This window comes from Scomber japonicus, chromosome 16, assembly GCF_027409825.1.
Source record: "Scomber japonicus isolate fScoJap1 chromosome 16, fScoJap1.pri, whole genome shotgun sequence".
In the NCBI taxonomy this organism is placed as follows: Eukaryota; Metazoa; Chordata; class Actinopteri; order Scombriformes; family Scombridae; genus Scomber; species Scomber japonicus.
The window spans coordinates 9519241-9539744 of record NC_070593.1 but is presented as its reverse complement, the minus strand read 5'-3'; the positions used below and the strand labels follow the sequence as shown (position 1 = coordinate 9539744).

Genomic DNA, 20504 nt, shown 5'->3' with positions numbered 1-20504 from the left:
CGGGGAGAGAAGAGGAAGGAGGCTCCGGGAGTACGAGACAAAAAAGGGTCAGGCCTGGGACGGGAAAATCTGGTAACCAACACACAGCGACCCGCGCGTTTAAAATCCGTTTAACCCGCCACAACTAACCACGTAGGCAGGGTCATTTCTATCTTGAGTAAAACGTGAAAGTGGAGGCGGCAGCGGAAGGCGCTCAATGGAAATGGGGAAATACCGATTTAGCGTTTGCTTTTTTTTTTTTTTTTTTTTTTGGTGCTTTTTTGTGTGTGTGTGCAGATGTGCTGGTTTGACATCGCGATGTGCACTTGAACTTGACCGAATTTGCATCACGGAACCAGGGATCGCGACTCTTAAAAGCACCGGCCTCATTAAAAAATAACGGGGATTTATCCTTCTGTGGCCGTGGCCTGTAAAAGAGCCACAATCCCCTGGGTCATAGGAGTATTGCAGACTTCCCCTGCTGCAAAAAGGCGTCTGAAACTTTGCAATTTAACGCATAGCCAATTGAATAATACATGAGAGTCTGTAATATCGCAGTTATGTGAGCGTGTGGCCTGATTGTAGCTTGATATGCATGAAAAAGCGGTGACACTTAAGCCTGTGTGGCCCTATAATAAATTATTTTTCAAGATAACACGTTCAGGTTGTTGCCTGCAATACTTTTTCAGGAGGACTTCATTACAGCAGCCTCTTAGACCCTCTGAATAAACCAGAAGTTAATGTTGGCTTAGAGGAAATTGATCATATCCTATATGAATAAATACATATTTAAATAAAGGCCTGTGGGTCTTTTTTTTTTTTTTTGCACATTTCTTCGAGTTCAGCGTTAAAACTGGCTCGACTGTGTGCGCATGGCTGACTGCTGGAGTGACTTTAACCCACACGTAAGGTGAAAATGGCACATTAATGGTGATAGAAATTAGTCCAACAACATGATTAGCCTTAATTTGTTTAGCAGCATCATGCAGAGTTTTGAGCGCACACTAGTGGAGATTTCATGTCGAATACTGTAAGTAAGTTACACCCATACATCCATGTGGTGTTAAAAAGTGGCCTAGGCCCCATAGGCGATACAGTATCCTATAGAAGTCTATTATGTTACTATACATGACCTACACACAACAAAAGGAAAGCTGATGCTCAGATAGTGTCTGTTTATGAATAAAATGTATGCATGTATGATTATCACAGTCTCCTAGTCATGTCATTGAAAGCATCACCACACTAGTACAAAACCAAGATGTCTCAAATGAGTAATGTAATATCAATTTCATTTCTTATCTTGCAGGAGAGCGGAGAGAAGAGGGATCATCTCTCATTTTCTTTTTTTTTCATTCCTTTTGAGTTTAAGTTTTTCACCTGAAACTTTCCCTCATCTACATCGCCATCTACATCATCTGACATTACCCATCAGACCGTAAGACTCGACGATGCCGTCCAACACTGTCACCAACACCGCTTCATTCAAAAGCTCAGACTACGCTGACTCACCTGGAAACAGAATGGTAAGAAACATGTGTGTGATATCAGGAGTCTCCCTTTTAGGAATTTATGAGACTCCTCTGCAGCGTGGTATGTTGGTGAATAACTCAGGATTGCGCAACTTTATAGCCAGCTGGGTTCAAAGAGTTGATTCAATCAGGATTGGGCTTTTTGAATGACTTGAGCTGAGCTGGATTTGACTCTCCATCACGGCAAAGTGCAATTTTTTAAAGGACTCAAACTCACCAGAATTAATTTAAAAGGAGATTATTCACCCCGGAGCTCATCCAGTAATGCTGTACAGTGTGCCTTTCAGTATTTTCCTAAAATATCTATAGAGGAGGTTATGTCTGAGTATGAGAGATTAATTTTTAAGGTGCAGTGTGTTGAATTTAGTGGCATCTGGTAGAAATGGAATATAATATTAATGGATGAGTTTTAATTAGAGTATAATCACCTCAAAATAAGAATCATTATGTTTTTGCTACCTTCTCAATGAACCTTATACCTAAATAGGGAGCAGGTCCTTCTCTATGGAGCACGCCATGTTTCTACAGTAGCCCAGAATGGACAAACCAAACACTGACTCTAGAGAGGGCCTTTCACCTTTTTTGTGGGTTTCACTGCCACCATTTGTTTGTTCTAAATGCTTGAAAGAAAGGTGTAGATGTGGGGGAGGCTGGGTCATTCAGTTTGTAGCAATCTCACTGCTAGATGTCATTAAATCTGACAAACTGGTCCTTTAACTAAAACTACACATTTTTTAAAACTATTACAACTGGGATATCACAGTAATTTGTTTTCTACAGTCATTTCAGTCTTTTTTTGTGAATGGAGTTAATCATTCAATCAAGTTAATACACTATTGATCTCTGCAATCCAAGGACTTACTGGAATAGACTTACTCGCATTGATTCAGTCTGTTTATTGAAGAAATATTCCGATTATACAGAGGAATCTAGCAGTATTTTGGAGTGCCATGTCACCTTTCATGATGCAGACAGACTCATTATGGCTGTCTGTGTGTAACTGCAGCATCACTGATGCTCCACAGTGGCAGTGGTGGCAGCATCTGTTGCGAGGTGTAGCTGTATTATGTGACAGTTGCAGTTGTAATGGTGGTTGGTGACGTGGGCGTTGGCTGGTGTAGGTTGAGCTGGAGCTGGAATGGCTCTACGGCTCTTTTGCTGTGGGGGGATCTGTCCTCTTCCTCTATGTTCCCATTACACAGTACTGCCCTTAGTCTTGTTGCCTGGCAACAGACATTGCCTTAAATAACTGGCTACTCAGACGAAAATAGTGCAGAGATATTGACAATGTAGTGAGGTTCACTCCAGGCAACAACAAATCATATTTCTGCTTTCTGTTCCCTTTTCAGAAAATATTAGGGTGAAGCTGTGTGTGAAAATGGCGTGTTATTTTCATTCAGTGCGTGACCGTCCAAGCTCTCAGGTTGGGAATTGGATGAACATTGTGGCGGTGTGTGCAGGCCGCCCCTGCAGTGCCAGGCACCACTGAATTGTGTCATCCATGTAAGTGGTTCCCAAATGAGGCTGCACACCAGGCTGCACTCAAACATGCTATTATCTATGCAAATTCTGCCACCCTTGATAAGGAAAAATGAAGCACGAGTCTTTCTATTAGTGATCACACAATGAAGCAGCACCATTTGCAAAACACAGCCTTTTACGAACACATAAATATCTCTGTTTAAAGTGACCTTTTAAAGGCTGGTTGGTAATCTCTACATTTTCACCTATGTTTTTTAAGAATTTTTAATAGGATGATTTTTCTAGATTTTACCTACCTTTTTACAAATTATAACCGCCCTCATCAACCACAGCATCGGTTTCTCTGAGCATATCCATCTCTTTATGCAAATCAGTTCATCACCTTGCACACTAATAGCTGATGGATATATTTCCATTTCTGCAGCAAACATCCTCAGGATGTAACATGGTGTGACCTTTAAAATGTGTGCTTGTGTTCATTAACATACTCCACCTTTTTTAATTATTTAACTAATAGATCCTTTTGGAATCTGTCAGTGCACCTGAGTCCAGTTTGTTTAGGATGATTTTTTATAGAATTTTTGATTTTAGTGGACTGCAGGAGAGAGGTAGAGGTAGAGGATAATGAGATGTCATAAAGGTCCTTGGCTGGTGTTTCATTGTAATTTGGTACTCCTCACTTTCCATGAGCTCATCAAAAATGTGGGCTGTATTTATAAATGTTGTGTCTCCAAATTGTATTTTGGTTGCGGTTGTTGTTTTTAAAGGAGGTACCACATCTTAGGGTCACAAGTTTTGATAGGAGTAGATACATTACCAATGTGGCTTTTATGGGTGGGGGAGGGCTGTGATAAAAAAAAAAAAAACATCATAAGTTTAAGAGGGAAGGGAGAGAAAGAGGCTAACACTGCAATACACCAAATTTAACATGAATTGATCAAAAAATATGAGTCATTTTGAGAATGTTGAGCTTGTTTTTTCACTCAGAACAACAATGATTGCCAGTGGATGGTGTTTCTCGCTTATTCCAAACATTTGGTTTTCACTCCATTACTTGTACTGGTAGGCTGTGGCAGGGGGAGGAATGGGTAGGAGACGTGTTTTGTTGTCTGATAATATCTCTGTGGACCAGTAGCCAACAATGCATGGACCAGTACCAGTTGGCAGCCCTGTCACTGACATCAAATTCACACATTATTTATGAATAGGTGCACATAACAATATCACACTAAAGCAGCCCACAGTCATAATACACAGAAAACACCCTGAACATGTCCAGACATGTCTCATATGAGTTTCTGACAAGAGACAAAATCAGTTGCAGATTTTTTTAGAAAAGCTACAAGATAATGGTTGATAATTTATCATTTTTTGGGCATCCCCTTAAACTCAAGTTCAAATCTCTTTAATGGGAGCTAAGACTCTCTTCAGCTCTGGTGTAATTCAAGAACTCTATATCACTACTACTCAGTATTTGATCAGATCAGATCAATATTGTTGCAATTCTTAATCCTCCAGTGTTGCAGAATCTGATAGGTCACAGATTTCAGTGTTAAGGTGTGGTCACATGACGTCAATATTTGCTCCGTTTGTCATTCACTTCTACTGAAATCTGTCTGACAGACAAATTCAAGCATGCGTTTCCTGTTTCGTTGCAATGTCCAGCAGGCTGCAGTGATTTTGCAGGTCAGAGTTCACTTTCACCCAGTGGATGTGCGTGTCCAGCCAACAGAAACACTGTTGCAATGTGAAATAGAGATGGTATTATTCTTGTATATTTCATCACTATTTTGGGCTGGATTGCAATAGTGGGCCCAGCTCTGTGCCCGTCTTTCACTGCATCATTCACTGACTGATGAAGTTACCATTGGCCACAGAAACTTGGGACAGCCAAGTGCCAGCCAAGTGCCCCAGATTGCATTTTGCACTTAGTGTCAGTGATAGGTGGAGAAGGGTCCAGATGCAGCCTGTAGACTAGGCTGCACAACTTGAGCATCCGGTTAATGTCTTAAACCCACCCTTCTGAACACGGTGTTGCAATGGCAGAGTGATACTGTCTCTGTTTCCACTCGTTGACTCCACAGGAAGTGAAGACTGCAGAAGCAACCTTTCAAAGTTTATGACTAACTTGGCTAAAAAACTTTTACCAAATATGAGATATGTGTGTCTGTTTATGTTTGTGGTGAATGAAACTTGCAAGACTTTTCTTTGTTCGAGCTGATATTCATCTGCTTGGCCTTCAGTAAGTTTGTTCCTGAAATTTATTCAGCTGTTTCTCCGCTGTGAAACCGCATGGACGGTAAGAGACAATATTTTTATTATCTCTGAATTTTTGCCTCGTACCTCTATTCAAGCGGTAATATTCATAACGTAACTTTATTGATAATCCTTCCATGCGATAACAATGGTAATATTAATTTGTTATAAACATGAACAACAAAAAATGACTGTGCTGCTCTTACTCCTGTATCGTGTGTTGTTAGACAGATAAGCAGTAGACACGGACTCAGTAAATAAACAATGTATCTGAGTAATATTTGTAATGTGAATTATATAAATGACTTGTTGTCTGAGCTGTCAGAAACTAATCTGGAATATCTCCAGACTGATACTGACACAAGACAGAAGAGATAGTTTGCTTTTCCTTTGTTAGAATACTTAGTGTAAACCACAAAGTTATTGACCTTTAACACTCATAATAGGCTATCGCTCATGGTTACACCTTACCCTCAGTCTTGTCTGTCTCCTGTGTTTTGATAAAAGGCAGCAGGCTCATTAAATTTAGTTTCCATTAGTTCTGTCTTCCTGCATCTGAAATTAGTACAGTTCAGGTCCATTCAGCTGCTGTATTTATGTATTGTATATCTGTGATTATATTTTTGTCTTGGTAAAAGCAGAGGCACAGACAGCAGGATGAAGTAGCTGCAGCTGGAGCTACTGAAACATCTGATACCTGCTCAGTCTTCTGACCCCGACCAGTCACAGCCTTCACTCTGTATCCAGTGTCTCCTTGAACTTGTTTCATCTTTAATCTTTCAGCACTTCTGTCATACTGCCTTCTCTCCTTCCAGCGTCTGTCCAGACTTTTCTGGTCATCCTCCTTCACCTCAGGTCTCTGGTCAGACTGCAGACTCAGCCCTCAGCTCTGACAGGACCACAATCAGTCAGACTTTTTGTTTGCCATGTCTGTATTTACTTTAAATATTTATCACCATGTGCATAAGCCAATCATATTGGTTGTATTATGTATGATATGATAAAATTGATTGAATTATAAGCCTAATAAATGATTTGAATCTAGTTATTGTCTGCCTTGATTAGTTGTGTGAATAACATAGTTATCTTTGCACAGACAATGCATGTACTTTATGACAAAAAGAGAACCTCATAATATGTAATAATGATCATTATTCAATAATAATGATTATCGTCACTCTGGGCCAGCACACTGCTGAAAAAGATTCAGTGTCATCTCAATGACTACTGTTCATAGTGTTTCTATCTTCGATTAAAAAAACCCCCCATCATCAGAAAATCATTTATGTGTTGCCTAACACGTTTTCTTTAAAACCACACAGAGACATTACCTGATAAATGCCATTATTTGTACATATATACATGATATAGAAGACAAATTCACTTTTTTTAATTATATGGTCGAAATGCTAGAACATATGTTATTCAGTGTGTACATGTGACAGTGTTTTGGGCTGATTTTCAGTTCAGTTAATCTTTTTTTATATTTTTGCATTTTTCTGTCATGGAAGTAAATAACTTTGTTTTTCTTTACTTTCTAACTCTTGGCCTATATTGTGTTGTATTCCCTGAAAACGTTCAGTCATGTGCTATAGTAGGTTATGAACTATAGTAGTCACTAAATTATCACACAGCATCACCCTCATACACTGTTTACAGTCTGGATCACTCCGATCAATATTTATTTATTACCTGCTTCACAAACGTGACATCCTTTTTTGGAGATAACTGCCGAGAACAGAAATGTCATGTGACCTCACCTTAACACTGAAATCAAACCTGTGATCTCATCATAGGCCACTTGATCATCCCTGGAAAAAAGCTACGTGGACTTTGAGTCATGATTATTTCATCAAACTCTTATTTCCAAGGTCGAGAACAGGGTTTAAACAGGGTTTAAGACATTTGAGACGAGCTGGGGACCTTTGATGCATGCCAGCCCTGATCTCTCTCCCTCATTTCCTGTCAGCTCCCTACTGTCTGCCTATCTCATAAATGCAAACATGCACCCCCCCAAAAAACCTTTCATGACATGTTTTCATAAAAGACCAGGACCAGTTACTACAAGGATGTTATCTTCAGTAGCTAAAATACTCCCTGCCTGGATAGCGCAATGATTTAGTGTCAGCATAAAATGTAGTTTAAGTTTTTCACTCAAATGTAGAATAAATTGCAGTTTTGACCTAAAGCCTTTAAAGCGACAGTGAGGAAAATGAACAATAAAACAATTAAGGTTCAAGCTACTAGTTAAAAAAAATAAGACGCTATTTTCCTACAAATAATGTGGTTTATTTACAGTATTTTTTACAAAGTGAATCTCACTAAATAAAATAATGCATGTGTGATTTCACCTCCTGTAAACTTATTTGTTGTATATTTTCACATTTAGTAGTTTTCTAGAAATACTTAATTTGATTCGTTGACATTGCTACATGTTTTCAGGTATTATTTTTATGTATGAACACACTTTTACTCCACAGTCAGAGTGTCATCTTGTGTTTGGAGTAATTCAAGGTGTTTCAGGTTCTTCTGTAACTATCTGCTTTTCCAGACATTTAATTATCTTGATGCATTTAACCCCAAACCCTGACAGTCATGTAGCATCTTCTTCCAGTAATCTATCCTCACATTATCATATGCCACAGTGGTTGAGTTTCAAATAAATAAAAGTACTTAACAACAAGTCAGCAGACGTGCTTGGTTGCAGGACTCCTTACAGCGCAGAGAGCCCATTTATCTTTGAGGGAATCTCACATATTCAATACTGAAGGAATTTAATAAGGACCCAGCCCTTCACCCCCCACCGCAGCTGTCAGGAACAGCCTTGCAATCTGATTTGCATTCAGACCTGGTGCTGGTGGTCCTATTCAGTCAATATTGAAACTCAAAGCATCTACATTAGGATCATCTTTTTTCCCATCAACCCCAGGGGTACTTGGTTGTGGTGGACACGGGGCTTTGTTCATGGGGTTAGACAGTTTTGTTAATCAAAGGGAAATTGCAGCAGGGGAAAGTGGGGGCCGGCCGACGTCTTTGTAACGGTGTCAAGAGGGGGATTGTCTGTGGAAGGTCAGCGCTGCGTCCGCAGAGCTTTCACTTCAGGCTAGTTCAAAGGAACGTGTCATTCAATTTCTATCTGTCTCATTGTCCACTCAGCCAAAGATACTCAAGGACCAACTGCAACCCCCCCACCACCTACCCACCCACCTCCCAAATGTTCAAGTGTTTTAGTGCGGTGCCGCTTTTTGTGTGTCCAGCAGATTTAGTTTTGCTCTTTCTACATCTTTGACCACTCAACTTACTGTATGCACAAATACAAGAATAACCTGTAAATATGTGCACGCAATCCTCACATGTCTCAGTTCACTCAGCATTCTTAGTTGATCCCGGTTTATTTATTTTTTTGTTCACAGGGTGAGAGCACAATACTGGACATGGACCTGATGACAGAGGAGAAGTCGGCTAAAAGTAGCACCTCTTGTAAAGTTGGCAAGCCGGGACGAAAGCTCAAGCAGTTTCCAGTGAGTGTTGATTTTACATGTCAGACATTTTACAGCTTAATCTAATCCATCCATACTTGTTTTTTCTGGTGGTTTTCTGTCGGCATATACCAGCCAGATATTGACTTTTTTGGTTATATTTGGTGTCAGTCCTTGAGCAGCACTATCAACCTTTTTCAGAATTACATTAACATTTATAAACATTTAATTTATTAATTTAGTTTGTTCAGTATGGAAACCTTATTTTAGTTACAGTTATTTATAGGTTAGTGCACTTGTTGACAGAGGAAATAAGATACACTGATATATTATCAGTTGTAATTATGATATTTTCAATAAACAAAAAATAAGAATTGACACATTTAAAAGTAATAGCAGGCTTATTCACTCTCTTCCAAAAGTGATTTAAGCCACTGTAAATACTCTATGTAGCTGGAGCCAGCAGCCGGTTAGCTTAGCACAAACAAATGTGCAAAAAGCTAGCTTGGCTCTGTCTGAAGGCTAAAAAAAATCCACATACAAGCACCTTTAAAGCTCACTTATTAATAATTGCGTCCCGTCTGTTTAATTTGTACAAAAAACAACGTGCAGAAACGACACGTTGTAAGTAAGTGAGCTAAGCTAAGCTAAGCTAACAGGCTGCTGTCTTCAGCTTCATGTTTAATGTAAAGTTATAAGAGCAGTAACAATCCTCTCATCTAACTCTGGGCAAGAAAATGAATAAGTGAATGAGACTGACAGCAGGGAAACAAGGTTATGAGCAGCTTCAATGCGTAAATGTGTTGTTGCTTGTTTCAGCCTTCAGAAACCTGTTAACCTGTACCTGTTTTGAACCACTTTGTACTCATGCATAAACATCACGTAGTCTTTCCACCATGCTTCTTGCAACACTACACCAACACCATTTGCAATCTGTTTGTCATGCCTTTTGTACTTAAAAGCCCTGATTTAATAATGACTCTTGGGCCAACGTGTATCTGGTTTGGGGTTTTTTTGTTTTTCCCTGAGATGTTATCATTTGCATAAGCCTCTGCTTAAAATCATGTTAATGAATTCTATCAGTGTGATTCAACAAACCCAAAAAAATGGATTACAAAAATGTTTACAGATAATATATGGGATATACTGGAGGGGTTTGTCTGAGCATATTTGAAGAAGCTGACTAGTACCAATAACAGATAAAAATGGGCACCTCAGCAAGGGTTTTCACAGCTGCAGGGGGATCACCACATGTGCCAGACATGTCCGTCACAAAGGTGTTTCCATGTTGTCGTTGTTTTCTTAATGAGACAGTCACTCAAGCATGGATTTGCCAGTTAAAATGTTGTCAAAAGACATTCATGATAATTGTTGTGACTACTGAAGTCCTTTTTTGTTGTAAGGTTAAAAAAAATCAGGTAAAGCTGGTATGATAGCTGCTAGTGGTGATATAACACCAGCTTTGAGCCTTCAGTATTTGTGTTAATTGTCCACAAAAGCACACAAATGCCACTGATGAGGTCACATTAAGTTTTCATAGAAACAGTTAAACGACTGCTAGAAAAAAGGCAACAAAGAATTTCAGTATTTAATCATTGACTTCAGTTCATAGGGTTTTATGTTTTAAACATTAACTTCTGTTCCTGCTTTTAACTATAATGAGTCCAGACTGTTATATTAGGTACCTTCAGATTGTTAGTGTGGGGGAAAAAAAGCTAAGCTGGGTTTTAGAAATTCATTTGTACAAAATGAATCATATACGCCTAAAACATATGAGAGATTAATTTAAACAAATTGTTGCTTTTATATATTTTGTTTGAAATTAATATTTAACATTTAAATGAATGAGATATAATGGTTAAGAGCTTTTTAGGTGCTGGTAGGTGGATTTTGTTACTTTTGGACAGAGCCAGGCTAGCTGTCTCACCCTATTTTCATAAGTGGCTGTTGGCTGTAGCTTCATATTTGTGCAGACATGAGAGTGGTATTAATCTTCTCATTTATGTCTTAGCAAGAAAGCAATTAAGCGTGTACTTCACAGTATGTCACAATATTATTTTTTAAAAAGATATCTGATGGCAGTGGCAGTGCTTATTTGAAGTCATTCCACTAAGTAAAATCAATTAGGGTCATATGCAATGATTATTCACATTATTAATTAATCTGTAGGTAATTTTAATGATCTAATAATTGATTGGCCTTTAATATAACAGAGAATAGTGAATAATGCTCGTCACACTTCTCTAAAGCCCTAAGGGGATTTTTTTTTTCTTTTTTTGTCCAACCAACTGTCAAAAATCGAAATATATTAACAATTTATAATAACTTAATATCATATACGACCAAGAAAAGCAGGAAATCCTCAGAAGCAGAAGCTGAAACAAGGCAATGTCTGCTGAATGATTAATCGTATAACTTTCTCAGGTATGAAATCAATATCATAATAATATGTAATTTCATCATATGCTGTACTAGCCTGCTGGCTGTCTCACAAATATACACATTTAGCCACAGATATGTATCAATATACACATATACCCATAGATATATTCCAAATGTGTTTTTTTTAAGGAAACACAGCATTGACTTAACTGTAATAAATAGTCTATCCATCTTCTTATGTGGCGCTACATGCTGGAGGTGTACAAGATGTCATGCTGCAGCAGTAAATTGGATCAGGTTATCAGTGTTCTGGTCGACCTCTGTCTGCTTGTCTGAGCCACCTGATTTTTTCAACTGTGACCTTTGACCTCTGGCAGGGGCCGCATGTAGTTCACTGGGTCACTAATCTGTTGCGTAATTCTTTTAGCAACAGTTGTGTGTGCTGCTTCTGTGTGTGTGTGTGTGTGTGTGTGTTCATGTGGTATGTATGTGAGCATGTTGCCTGAGTTTGTTCATGTGTTTTTCTGTGTCTGTTTGCTTTCGTGTGTGTGTTTGCCTGAACTCTCACACACTCCACAACCTCTTTTTCTAGTTTTGAATTGAGTCAGGATATTAATAATGACTGAGCTGCGGGTTTGTTGTTTTCATTCATCATGTCAAACACATTTAGCAGAGCGCCGCTCTTTGTATGAGAGGAACTGTTCACCGTTTACAGTTAATTTGTTCTCAGTTACTACAATGATGAAGTCATTTAGAGTTTGCGGCCTGTCAGGAATGCTTAAAAACCAAGTTTGGCTTGATGTAGCTTTGTTTTATGATACTGTATGACTTTCACTGATTTTTTTTTTCTGTTCCACATAATTTGCATTGCATTCATTACACAGACGTCACATTTTATAGGTCTCTGGGTCACAATAAAGCTAGGTTTACATGGTGTTTGCCTATTCAGTGTGCAAGATTACATTTGACCTTTCAGCTTCTCGTCATAGGGTCGTCTGTTTGCTAAATAGTGTCTGCTGAAAGACAAATGCCTCCTAGGGTGTTATACTGTCGCTTGCCTGAAATACAAAGTGCTCTACCTACATTTGCAGGAGATGAAAGCTTCAGCACTGCTGTCATAAGTGTTGACAGTCTGATCTCACAAGACGTGCTCCAATTTCTGCTCCCAGTGACCCAGTAATGGGATTGTCTGAGAAAGTGTGCTTTTATGGCTATTTTTAGGCAGCAGCAGAGACACTATCGAGAGACACAGCGCGTGTCACGTTTATTCAAACATTTAGAGTTGAAAGGAATTTTTTTCTAGGTCTTTCAAGACTGGCTGTGCTTCTTTTTAGGCGAGGTGTAAGAGCCGCATGTCTGCAGCTTTAACTTCAACTGCAGGTTTATATGTAGGTCAGCTCTCTCTTACTAGAGTAACTCTTCTGCATAGAATGAAATAGTTTAACTGGGCGTTTCATACTGGACGGAGCGAAAAGCGTCTTCGTTGTCAAACAGCCAACATTCTCGAAATATTTCCGTGCTGCTGTAATGAAGAATGCTTGACTACAGGAAGCTCAGTAGTGTACCTGATGAACTGTAATGTTACCCCCCCCCCCCCTCCCAACACCCGCCTGCCTCCTCTCCCCTCACTCGCAACTTAATGGCTGTACAGCAGATTTACTGGCACAGCTTTGAAGTTTACAACTCTAGTTTAACAGAGCTGAATGGGAAATGCCATAATTCACTGACTAATTAGTGTAGAAGTTGAGCTCCATGTTTGATTCTGTCCAGATAGGGTTGAAGAGGCTTAAGGGATGAAATTAAGCTTATCTAATATGAAATGGATGAATGCTTTAATTCACATTTTCTTTCAGATAGCCCATTTAGCCAACAGAGGCTGAAAAGTGCTTATCCTCGCTCTGATGGTGCCAACTGTTTTATTTTTACTCACTCAGATGACCTTTTCTCAAGTGCACTGGCTGATTTGTTGTAAATCCTGAAATGTTTTGTTTACTGCACAGCTGGCTACAGTGTATCCAGTAATATGTCATAACTGCTGACAGGCACAACACTGTTGAACACCTTCGAATATCAAACTGGAACATAGTGCTACTGCAATAACAATCACTAAAGCTGAAAGATTGCCCGGATGTTAACATTTCAACCTCTTCTTCTCTTCCCTGCAGGTCGAGAGCTGTGGCTCTTTCAAAGATGGTGTGGGTGTGGGCAGCAACAGCTACACTGGGGTGGGAAGGCCGTCCATGGCACAGGTCCACAATGGAGACATGGGCGGGCACAGAGACAGGACATCTGACGCCTGCTTCCCCAAACAGGAGAAGAGGGAAGTGGAGAACGGAATCCCGAGCGACCCTTCCTCTTGCCGGGCAGAGGACAGCTCCCGGGGTCAGAGCCTGAGCCCTTCCCAGGAGAACGGATTCCTGCCCAGCCAGGACGAGCAGGACGACAACCTGACGACACCGCGTAAGAAACGAGGGAGGCGGAAACTGGAGCGCCCAACCAAATGTGAGTTTTGGCTGCTGCTTGTTCAGCTTTGCTATCTTTTGATCTGCTCTCCGTGGATCCAGCAGGGAAAGACATGTGCATGTGACTAGTACAAGATGTTGAGTAATGAACTGTAAATGGATGTCAGAGTGAATGGGTCCGTGTAGCTCGGCACTGACACTGCCAGGATTAGAAACAAGGAGGCTAAGACTGTTGCAGTCATGATATGGGGCTGCTATAAATAAATCAGACATAATTACGGTTATACTGCCAATAATCAACTTATAAATATTATATTGAATGTTATGTATGCAATATTTCACTTGGTCTGAATGTCTCGGTGTGGGTTACCAAACTCTTTCAATATGTTCAACCAGCTGACGTTTGAATGTGCAGCATGCCCCATGTGACCAAGATGGAAGAAGTTAGGATGCAGAGGAGGCAGCTCCAGTGTAAAAGAAATAGAAAGCAGACCAAATTTGAAATCATATAGCAGTGAGGAGATTGGATGCCCAAGTTTAAGTGTGAAAACATTGTTTTAGTTCCTAAAAGTCTGCCTCAAAGAATTGAGGTAGATCAGGTAACGATAAAAGTAATTGTTTGTCCTCAATATATAACATATATATCAGTTAAAGTTAAAAAAAAGAGGTGACCTTACTTTTTGTGGTTTTCAAATGCACTTTCTTAAAAAAACCCTGAAATAACATGAAATTAAAATTATTTTACATTCTTATCATGCAAAACATTTTCAAACTGAATTTGGACACACAGCACTGAAGCCACAATGCGTCGCTCAGCACAGAGACATGATATAAATCAGAGGGGGCATTGTTGGGCTAGGGTGGTGCTGACAGATAGTTTTAAGTCCAAGATGGAGATTAAACATATCACTTAGCCGCCCACCCCCTCTCCTGATTTTTAGCTCTATCTATCTATCTATCTCTCTCTCTCTCTCAGCCACGTGCCACTCTCGCCTCTCTCTCGGGCCGTAGCGACATCAGCTATGACCTTGATGAGGAGTGCAGTAAATAAAGCCAGGGGAGGAGCGACTCGTCTCCTGGCAACGAGCCTCTGTTGGGAGCTGGCAGGTCTCTGTTGTGGCCACCTCCCCATCAGGGGGCCCTGCCAGGTGGATGGCGTTGTGCCCAGAACTCTTTACAAACTAAGTCTGCACTCTCTATCCACCTGATCTGTACATCAAGGATCTGTTACTTTACTTGAAAGCAAGAACCAGGATCTCTGTTTGCTTGTGGTTTGAATGGATCAAAATGGGCTTTCCGAACCAGAAACACAACCCTGCTCTCAAATCTTAGTTGGGGTCCTACGCTGCTCATCTTTAGTATGATGAACATATGAATATTCTGACCACAGCAACAAAAATCTGGACTTAACATGTTTACCTTGATGATAATAAATACATTTTTAAAAAATCTCCAAAAACATTGTTAACTTTCATCAGAACTCTTAGCGGTGTCTGATTTTTATGATCTATGTATCATGTTTTAAATAAGCGACACTGTGAAAGTCATTATATTGCACATAATGCTATAACATAAATGAGGACAGAGTGTGACCAGGTAATCAATGTTTTAAGGGACAGATAATGATGCTTTATAAGCTGTTGTAATCACCTGAGGATGGTTACTATTGTTATAATCCTGCTATACTGCACTATAGTAGATAGTCATTTTATTATACCAGGTTAATAAAAAGTTTTACATATTTATTTTTAAACATTCCATCAGTTAGATATGACACTGACACTCAAAAAGAACATTTTCAACAGAATTAAAACTACATTAGACTGTTACGTATAAATGAGCAGAAAGAGAAACTAGGTGTTCAGCATAAACAGTTAGCCACAAAGTCAAAGACACCACTTTCACATGCATGGTCCGCAGCTCCCACATGACCTGCCACAGATGATGTTGGTGACACATTTCATTCTTTGAAGGCTGCAGGCAGGTATCAGCACTCATGTTTCAATGTGTGATCATGACGCAGACTGGATAGTTTGTTGTTTGCAAGCTTGTGCAACAATTTGTATTTTGAAGAAATGCTTGATGTCTGTGAAACATTGAAACAACACTAATATGGTTTCTTGCTGTCTAGACTGTATTTGGAGGAATGAGTCAGTAAAAGGCACTCAGATTGCAGGTTAGCACAAGAGATTGTGAGTGCCGGCGGGCGGCCGTGGCACAAAGACCAACAGGAGTGGACATGTGCAATCTTAAAAAAAAGACTTTTAATTGAGATTGTATCAGCAGAAAGATTAGATTTACCTTAACAACTAATCCATGTCTGACAAACATAGACATACAGGGAGATATTTATCCCATAGTTAAAGTTTGAATAGAGGGAGTGTTGGTATATTCATCTCACAGAGGAGAGACCTTGGTGGGAGGCAGTGTGGTGGATCGATAGCCAGCTAAACAGGGTTTCTGTTATCCATCTGGAGGGCACAGGAAGGATTTGAGCTCCGGCTGGAGTGGAACTGAGCTCCAGCAATACGAGAGCTGGAACCCGCTCAAACTGGCAAGGTATACTCTCTGTGGGCAACATTAGCCAGCTCCCCTCACAAACCCAGTGACCTTGGCAGTCTGCACCGCCTCACCGATTTGTTATATAGTCACTTATTTCCCGATGAGGAAGAGGAGACGAGGAAAGAGAGGGATGGAAAAAAAGAGCAAGGGGGAGGGAGAGACAGGGGGCTAAGCTACACATGGAACCAACTTGAAGAGGCTGCTAAGAGAGCGGACTATTGTTTGGACAGGTCTGTAGGGTACTTCACTGACAAGCCAGTGTTGGCTGTGCAGAAAACATGCTATCAAAAGTTGTCCTTAGCCTCTCAGGCCTCAAGTGTTATGATAGTGTTTAGGCTCGGACTCAGTAGATAGCCATGTTTACTCAGGCTGGGCCATCATGCTAATTTAGGGCACAGCTGCCTGAATGATGTGTGTACACTCCACTGGTGTCATAGCACTGAGCCTGCACACTTTTAGAAACACTTGCTTACATTCAAATTAAACATTGTGAAAATGATAACAGAGGTGTTGGTCTTCCGGGCTTCTGTGATGAAGCTGATTTTGGCCTCCTTATCTGTTTTTCTGCTGCAGCTGAGGGTGAAAAACTTTTCATGAATCATGAATCCTGACTGCCTTCCTAGTGTTTCAGTTGGGTGGTATCCATGCTCCCTGGCTAACCCCTCTCTGCTCTACTGAAGACAGGAAAACAATGCTGAATGAATAACATGCCCTTGTTGTTGTGGACCTTCAGATCTTAAATCATGGCCAGGTTAATGGGAAATCCCAACTGTTGCTTTTATTATGTTTAAGACATTTTTATTAGACTGCGGTTTCAGCGTGCATTTCTGTGCTATTTTTGATCATCGTTACCCTGCTGCTGCACTTCTCGCTTTTGGTTTTGCAACTTCCTCTGTATGTATGGGCATTCTCTTTCCTGTGCACAATATTTATCTTGATAAGGAAAGGGGCTGATAGTATTCAAGAGTTTTGAAGGCTTACGGTCCATCAGTGGCATTTAGTATTCCTCAATTAAAAAAAAAGCTCAACTACAACTAAAAGCCTTGTTTGAAAAAATGTTGCTTAAAGGTGACGTATCATAAACATTTCCAGGTCTACATTGGTATTCTGAGGCTCTACTGGAATATTTTTACATGATTTATGTACAAAAGTTCAACATCTGGAGGCTGAACGAACAGTAGAAGTAGAATTTCACTTATTTTTCTTGTTCTTTATTTAAAAATGTTAACTTCTTGAATGCATCTGTACATGATAGGGCCTGAATCTGATCTGGAATATGCAAGTGGGCAACATGAACAACCCATGGAGCAAATTTAGCAACAAAGGCTACGTAGTAGGCGGTGTTAGCGGGCATGCGTGAACAATTGATGTCAGTTTGACGGGAGAGTAGAGGTCACTTTACAAACAGAGCAACCTGAAGTCCTGGCATTTGACTGTGTCTTTAAGTACAGAAGTAAAAGCTACAGAACACACTGATAGTATAACGAGAGCCGCTAGTGCTACTCATTATTAAAGTCTTAACAATAAGTTGACTTATGGACTGTTGGACTGGTGAGACAAAACAAGCAATCTGAGAACATCATCCTGGACTTTTCATAATTTTCTAACATTTTATAGATTGATCTGTTGATTAATGAATTGAGAAAATAATGCAGATGAATCAGTATTGAAAAAAATGCAGCTATCTATGTGCCACTGTCCAGTGAAAACTGGTAATGTAGATCATGTGATATGATAGAAAGCTCCAGAACAGCTACTAAATAGACCTTGTTTTAGCTGTTACGCTGTTTCGGAGGCCAAGAGAGCATTTAAGTACACTAAATATGTGTACCACAAAATGTACTTAAATAGGGTTTTTGTTTAAATATATTACTTTTCACTACTGTAATACGCATAATTATTGTCGGCTCTAGCGCCATTTTCTGTTCAAAATGCAGACAAATACCAGCCTCTGTGTATTGCTGCAGTCCACTTCTACATAACTCAACTGCAGCAAGAAGAGACTCATGTCTTGATCCTGTAGATTCTGTGGAGATTGGCAGGGAGATTATATATGGCCCCAGAGTCACAGAAGTGAAGCAGTATATTGTTGCCTTTACGGCTCAGTGTCAGCGGCGTGGGAGGGGCCATGCTAATAGCAACCAGCTGTGTCTCTCATGAAGGGGGGATATAAGGTCAGAAGTGTGACATTTGCCAAAGTAAACCTGGCCCCTCTCCACACTCATCATAACTTGGGCAGCCACTCCAAACCCTCTGGGTTGCATCAAACCTTCATATGGCACCTAAATGCACAAGCTTCCCCGACCCCAGACGAATTTTCACTATGAACATGCTTAAGGACTTTCCTCAGCCAGTATCTTTGAGCAGTTTATCAATTTGACTTTTATTTGATCAAAGGCATTGTTAATGGGATGATGTGAAGGGCGAGCTTAACAATTTGGGTTAATAAATGTGTCATATGGTTTATTGATGAATGAGAGGCCACTCAAGTTTAACACAGATACGAGGAAAACCGATGTGGCCAATTTCCACTCTCCTATGAATGATTCAGGCCATCCATTGTGTCGCTGTCTTCTCTCTAGATGTGGAGCACAAGGAGGAGGACGGCCGTGATGCAGTCAAGACCGAGGTAAGATTTCTGCTCTGTTGTGTCTTTGTTCTCTGGGCTGATGTAACTCTTGAGGTGTCTTTCACACTTGCCAGGGCTTTAGCTTCCTTTTGGGGGTGAATTACCGACCTGTCACCAACCGTGAATCCCCTGCTTGCCAGCATGACGGATAGCCAAGGTGCAGGGTTGCACGAAGGCAAAAGCACTTTTCTTGCCTTGCAAACTGACAGAAATACTAACTATAACTAGAGTCCTCACCTGATCATACTGATATTTTATCAAAGTTTCAACTCTTTCAGCAATTTCCTCCTTTTTGTTTTGTTACATACTTTTTGATTGTAGGACAGCTTGTATGCTTTATGAGGGGAGATTTAGGTGTTGTTTTGCATGATTTTAACTGGGCAGGAATAGTCTGACATTTTGTATACACTTTACAAGAGAAGATTGATACCAATATGAAATCTGTTCATTCAGTGTGAAGCTAGAGCCAGCAGCCAATCAGATTTGCTTAGCATAAAGATTGGCAGCAAAGAAAAACAGCTATTCTGGCTCTGTCCAAAGTTAATGTTATGTAACATAACTCCTTGTAACACAACTTGTTTTTACTCATTTTTGTTTGGCTTAAACAAAGCTATAATATGCTCATTAATGAGTTTTAGAGGGGCTGATAGGTGGATTTTGTTACCTTTGGACAGAACCAGGCTAGCTGTTTCCCTTCTGTTACCAGTCTGTATGCTAAGTTAAACTAAATGCTGCTGGCTTCAGCTTCACGTTGAAGGGACACATATGAAAGTGGTTGTCATCTAACTCAGCCCGAAAATGAAAATGAATATTTTGCCTCCTGCACAAAAGTATGGCGAAAGCTTGCACTGCATGTACACCGTATGTACACCATTGCTAGACTAGAGGCTCTGCATAGTTGCATATCATCAAGGTCCAGAAAAATTGAGTAGTTCTCTTGCCTTTGGACTTGTGAAAGAAATGGTACCTAATGGTGTATAGATTTGAAATATCAAATACACTTGGGAGCTTCTTGTATCAGTTGGTGCAGGTGACCTTGAGACTGTTGCCAGGGAGATGTGATTAGAGACTGGTGCATCACTTATTGCTGCCCAAGCAATGACAAGTTGATAGCACCATAGCACAGCACACCAACATGTGAGTAATCGTTGTTTTAGAAATTAGACAACCCCATTGTTTCAACAGAAAATTACTCGCTTGTTAACTAGAGTCTGTGTCGCAGGCTTTAGGACAGATTGGACGCACAGATTTGCTTCCCTGCGAGAGAAAGAATCAAAAACAAGTAGCTAACTTTTTTTTTTTGTAACACCTTAAACAGGCAGGTCGAGGGAGACTGCGAGGGGGAGTTGGTTGGGAGATCAGCCTTCGTCAGAGGCCCATGCCCAGAATAACCTTCCAGGCTGGTGACCCTTATTACATTAACAAGCGGACCAGAGAGGAGTGGCTGGCCAAGTGGAAGATGGAGGTGAGTACACCAACTCTGTCCCAGCCACCGTCTCAGGGGGACGATAGACAGCAGGGTGAGCAACAGGCATGGACTACAGCTGCCAGAGTTCAGGTTAGGGCTTGTTGTGTGTTCATGGCCAAGTGTATTTGATGGGTCATTTGATATCACATGAAGGTACCATTTATTTCAGTGGATTTCCAGGGCTATTTGCTCGGTCGACTCCTACATTTCCTGGCTTTGTTCGGTCTATTGTATTAGTAGAGGAGGAATCACATGCAGCTGCAGTGATAACAT

The 20504-nt window shown here is 40.3% G+C and overlaps 1 protein-coding gene across 7 annotated transcripts in view; it reads left to right on the top strand.

Moving 5' to 3' along the window:
- Positions 1-20504, top strand: part of LOC128375043 (DNA (cytosine-5)-methyltransferase 3A-like) — a 48971-nt gene continuing 28467 nt past the window's right edge. For 4 of the 7 annotated variants that reach the window (XM_053335276.1, XM_053335274.1, XM_053335275.1 and 1 more), the window contains exons 1-6: positions 1-72; positions 1289-1505; positions 8663-8770; positions 13276-13612; positions 18717-18763; positions 20082-20228. In XM_053335276.1, the coding sequence (XP_053191251.1) occupies positions 1431-1505; positions 8663-8770; positions 13276-13612; positions 18717-18763; positions 20082-20228 (714 nt within the window). In that variant the 5' untranslated portion in view covers positions 1-72; positions 1289-1430. The remainder of the gene's footprint in view (positions 73-1288; positions 1506-8662; positions 8771-13275; positions 13613-18716; positions 18764-20081; positions 20229-20504) is intronic. The other 3 variants (XM_053335279.1, XM_053335278.1, XM_053335277.1) reach the window with 1 other exon arrangement.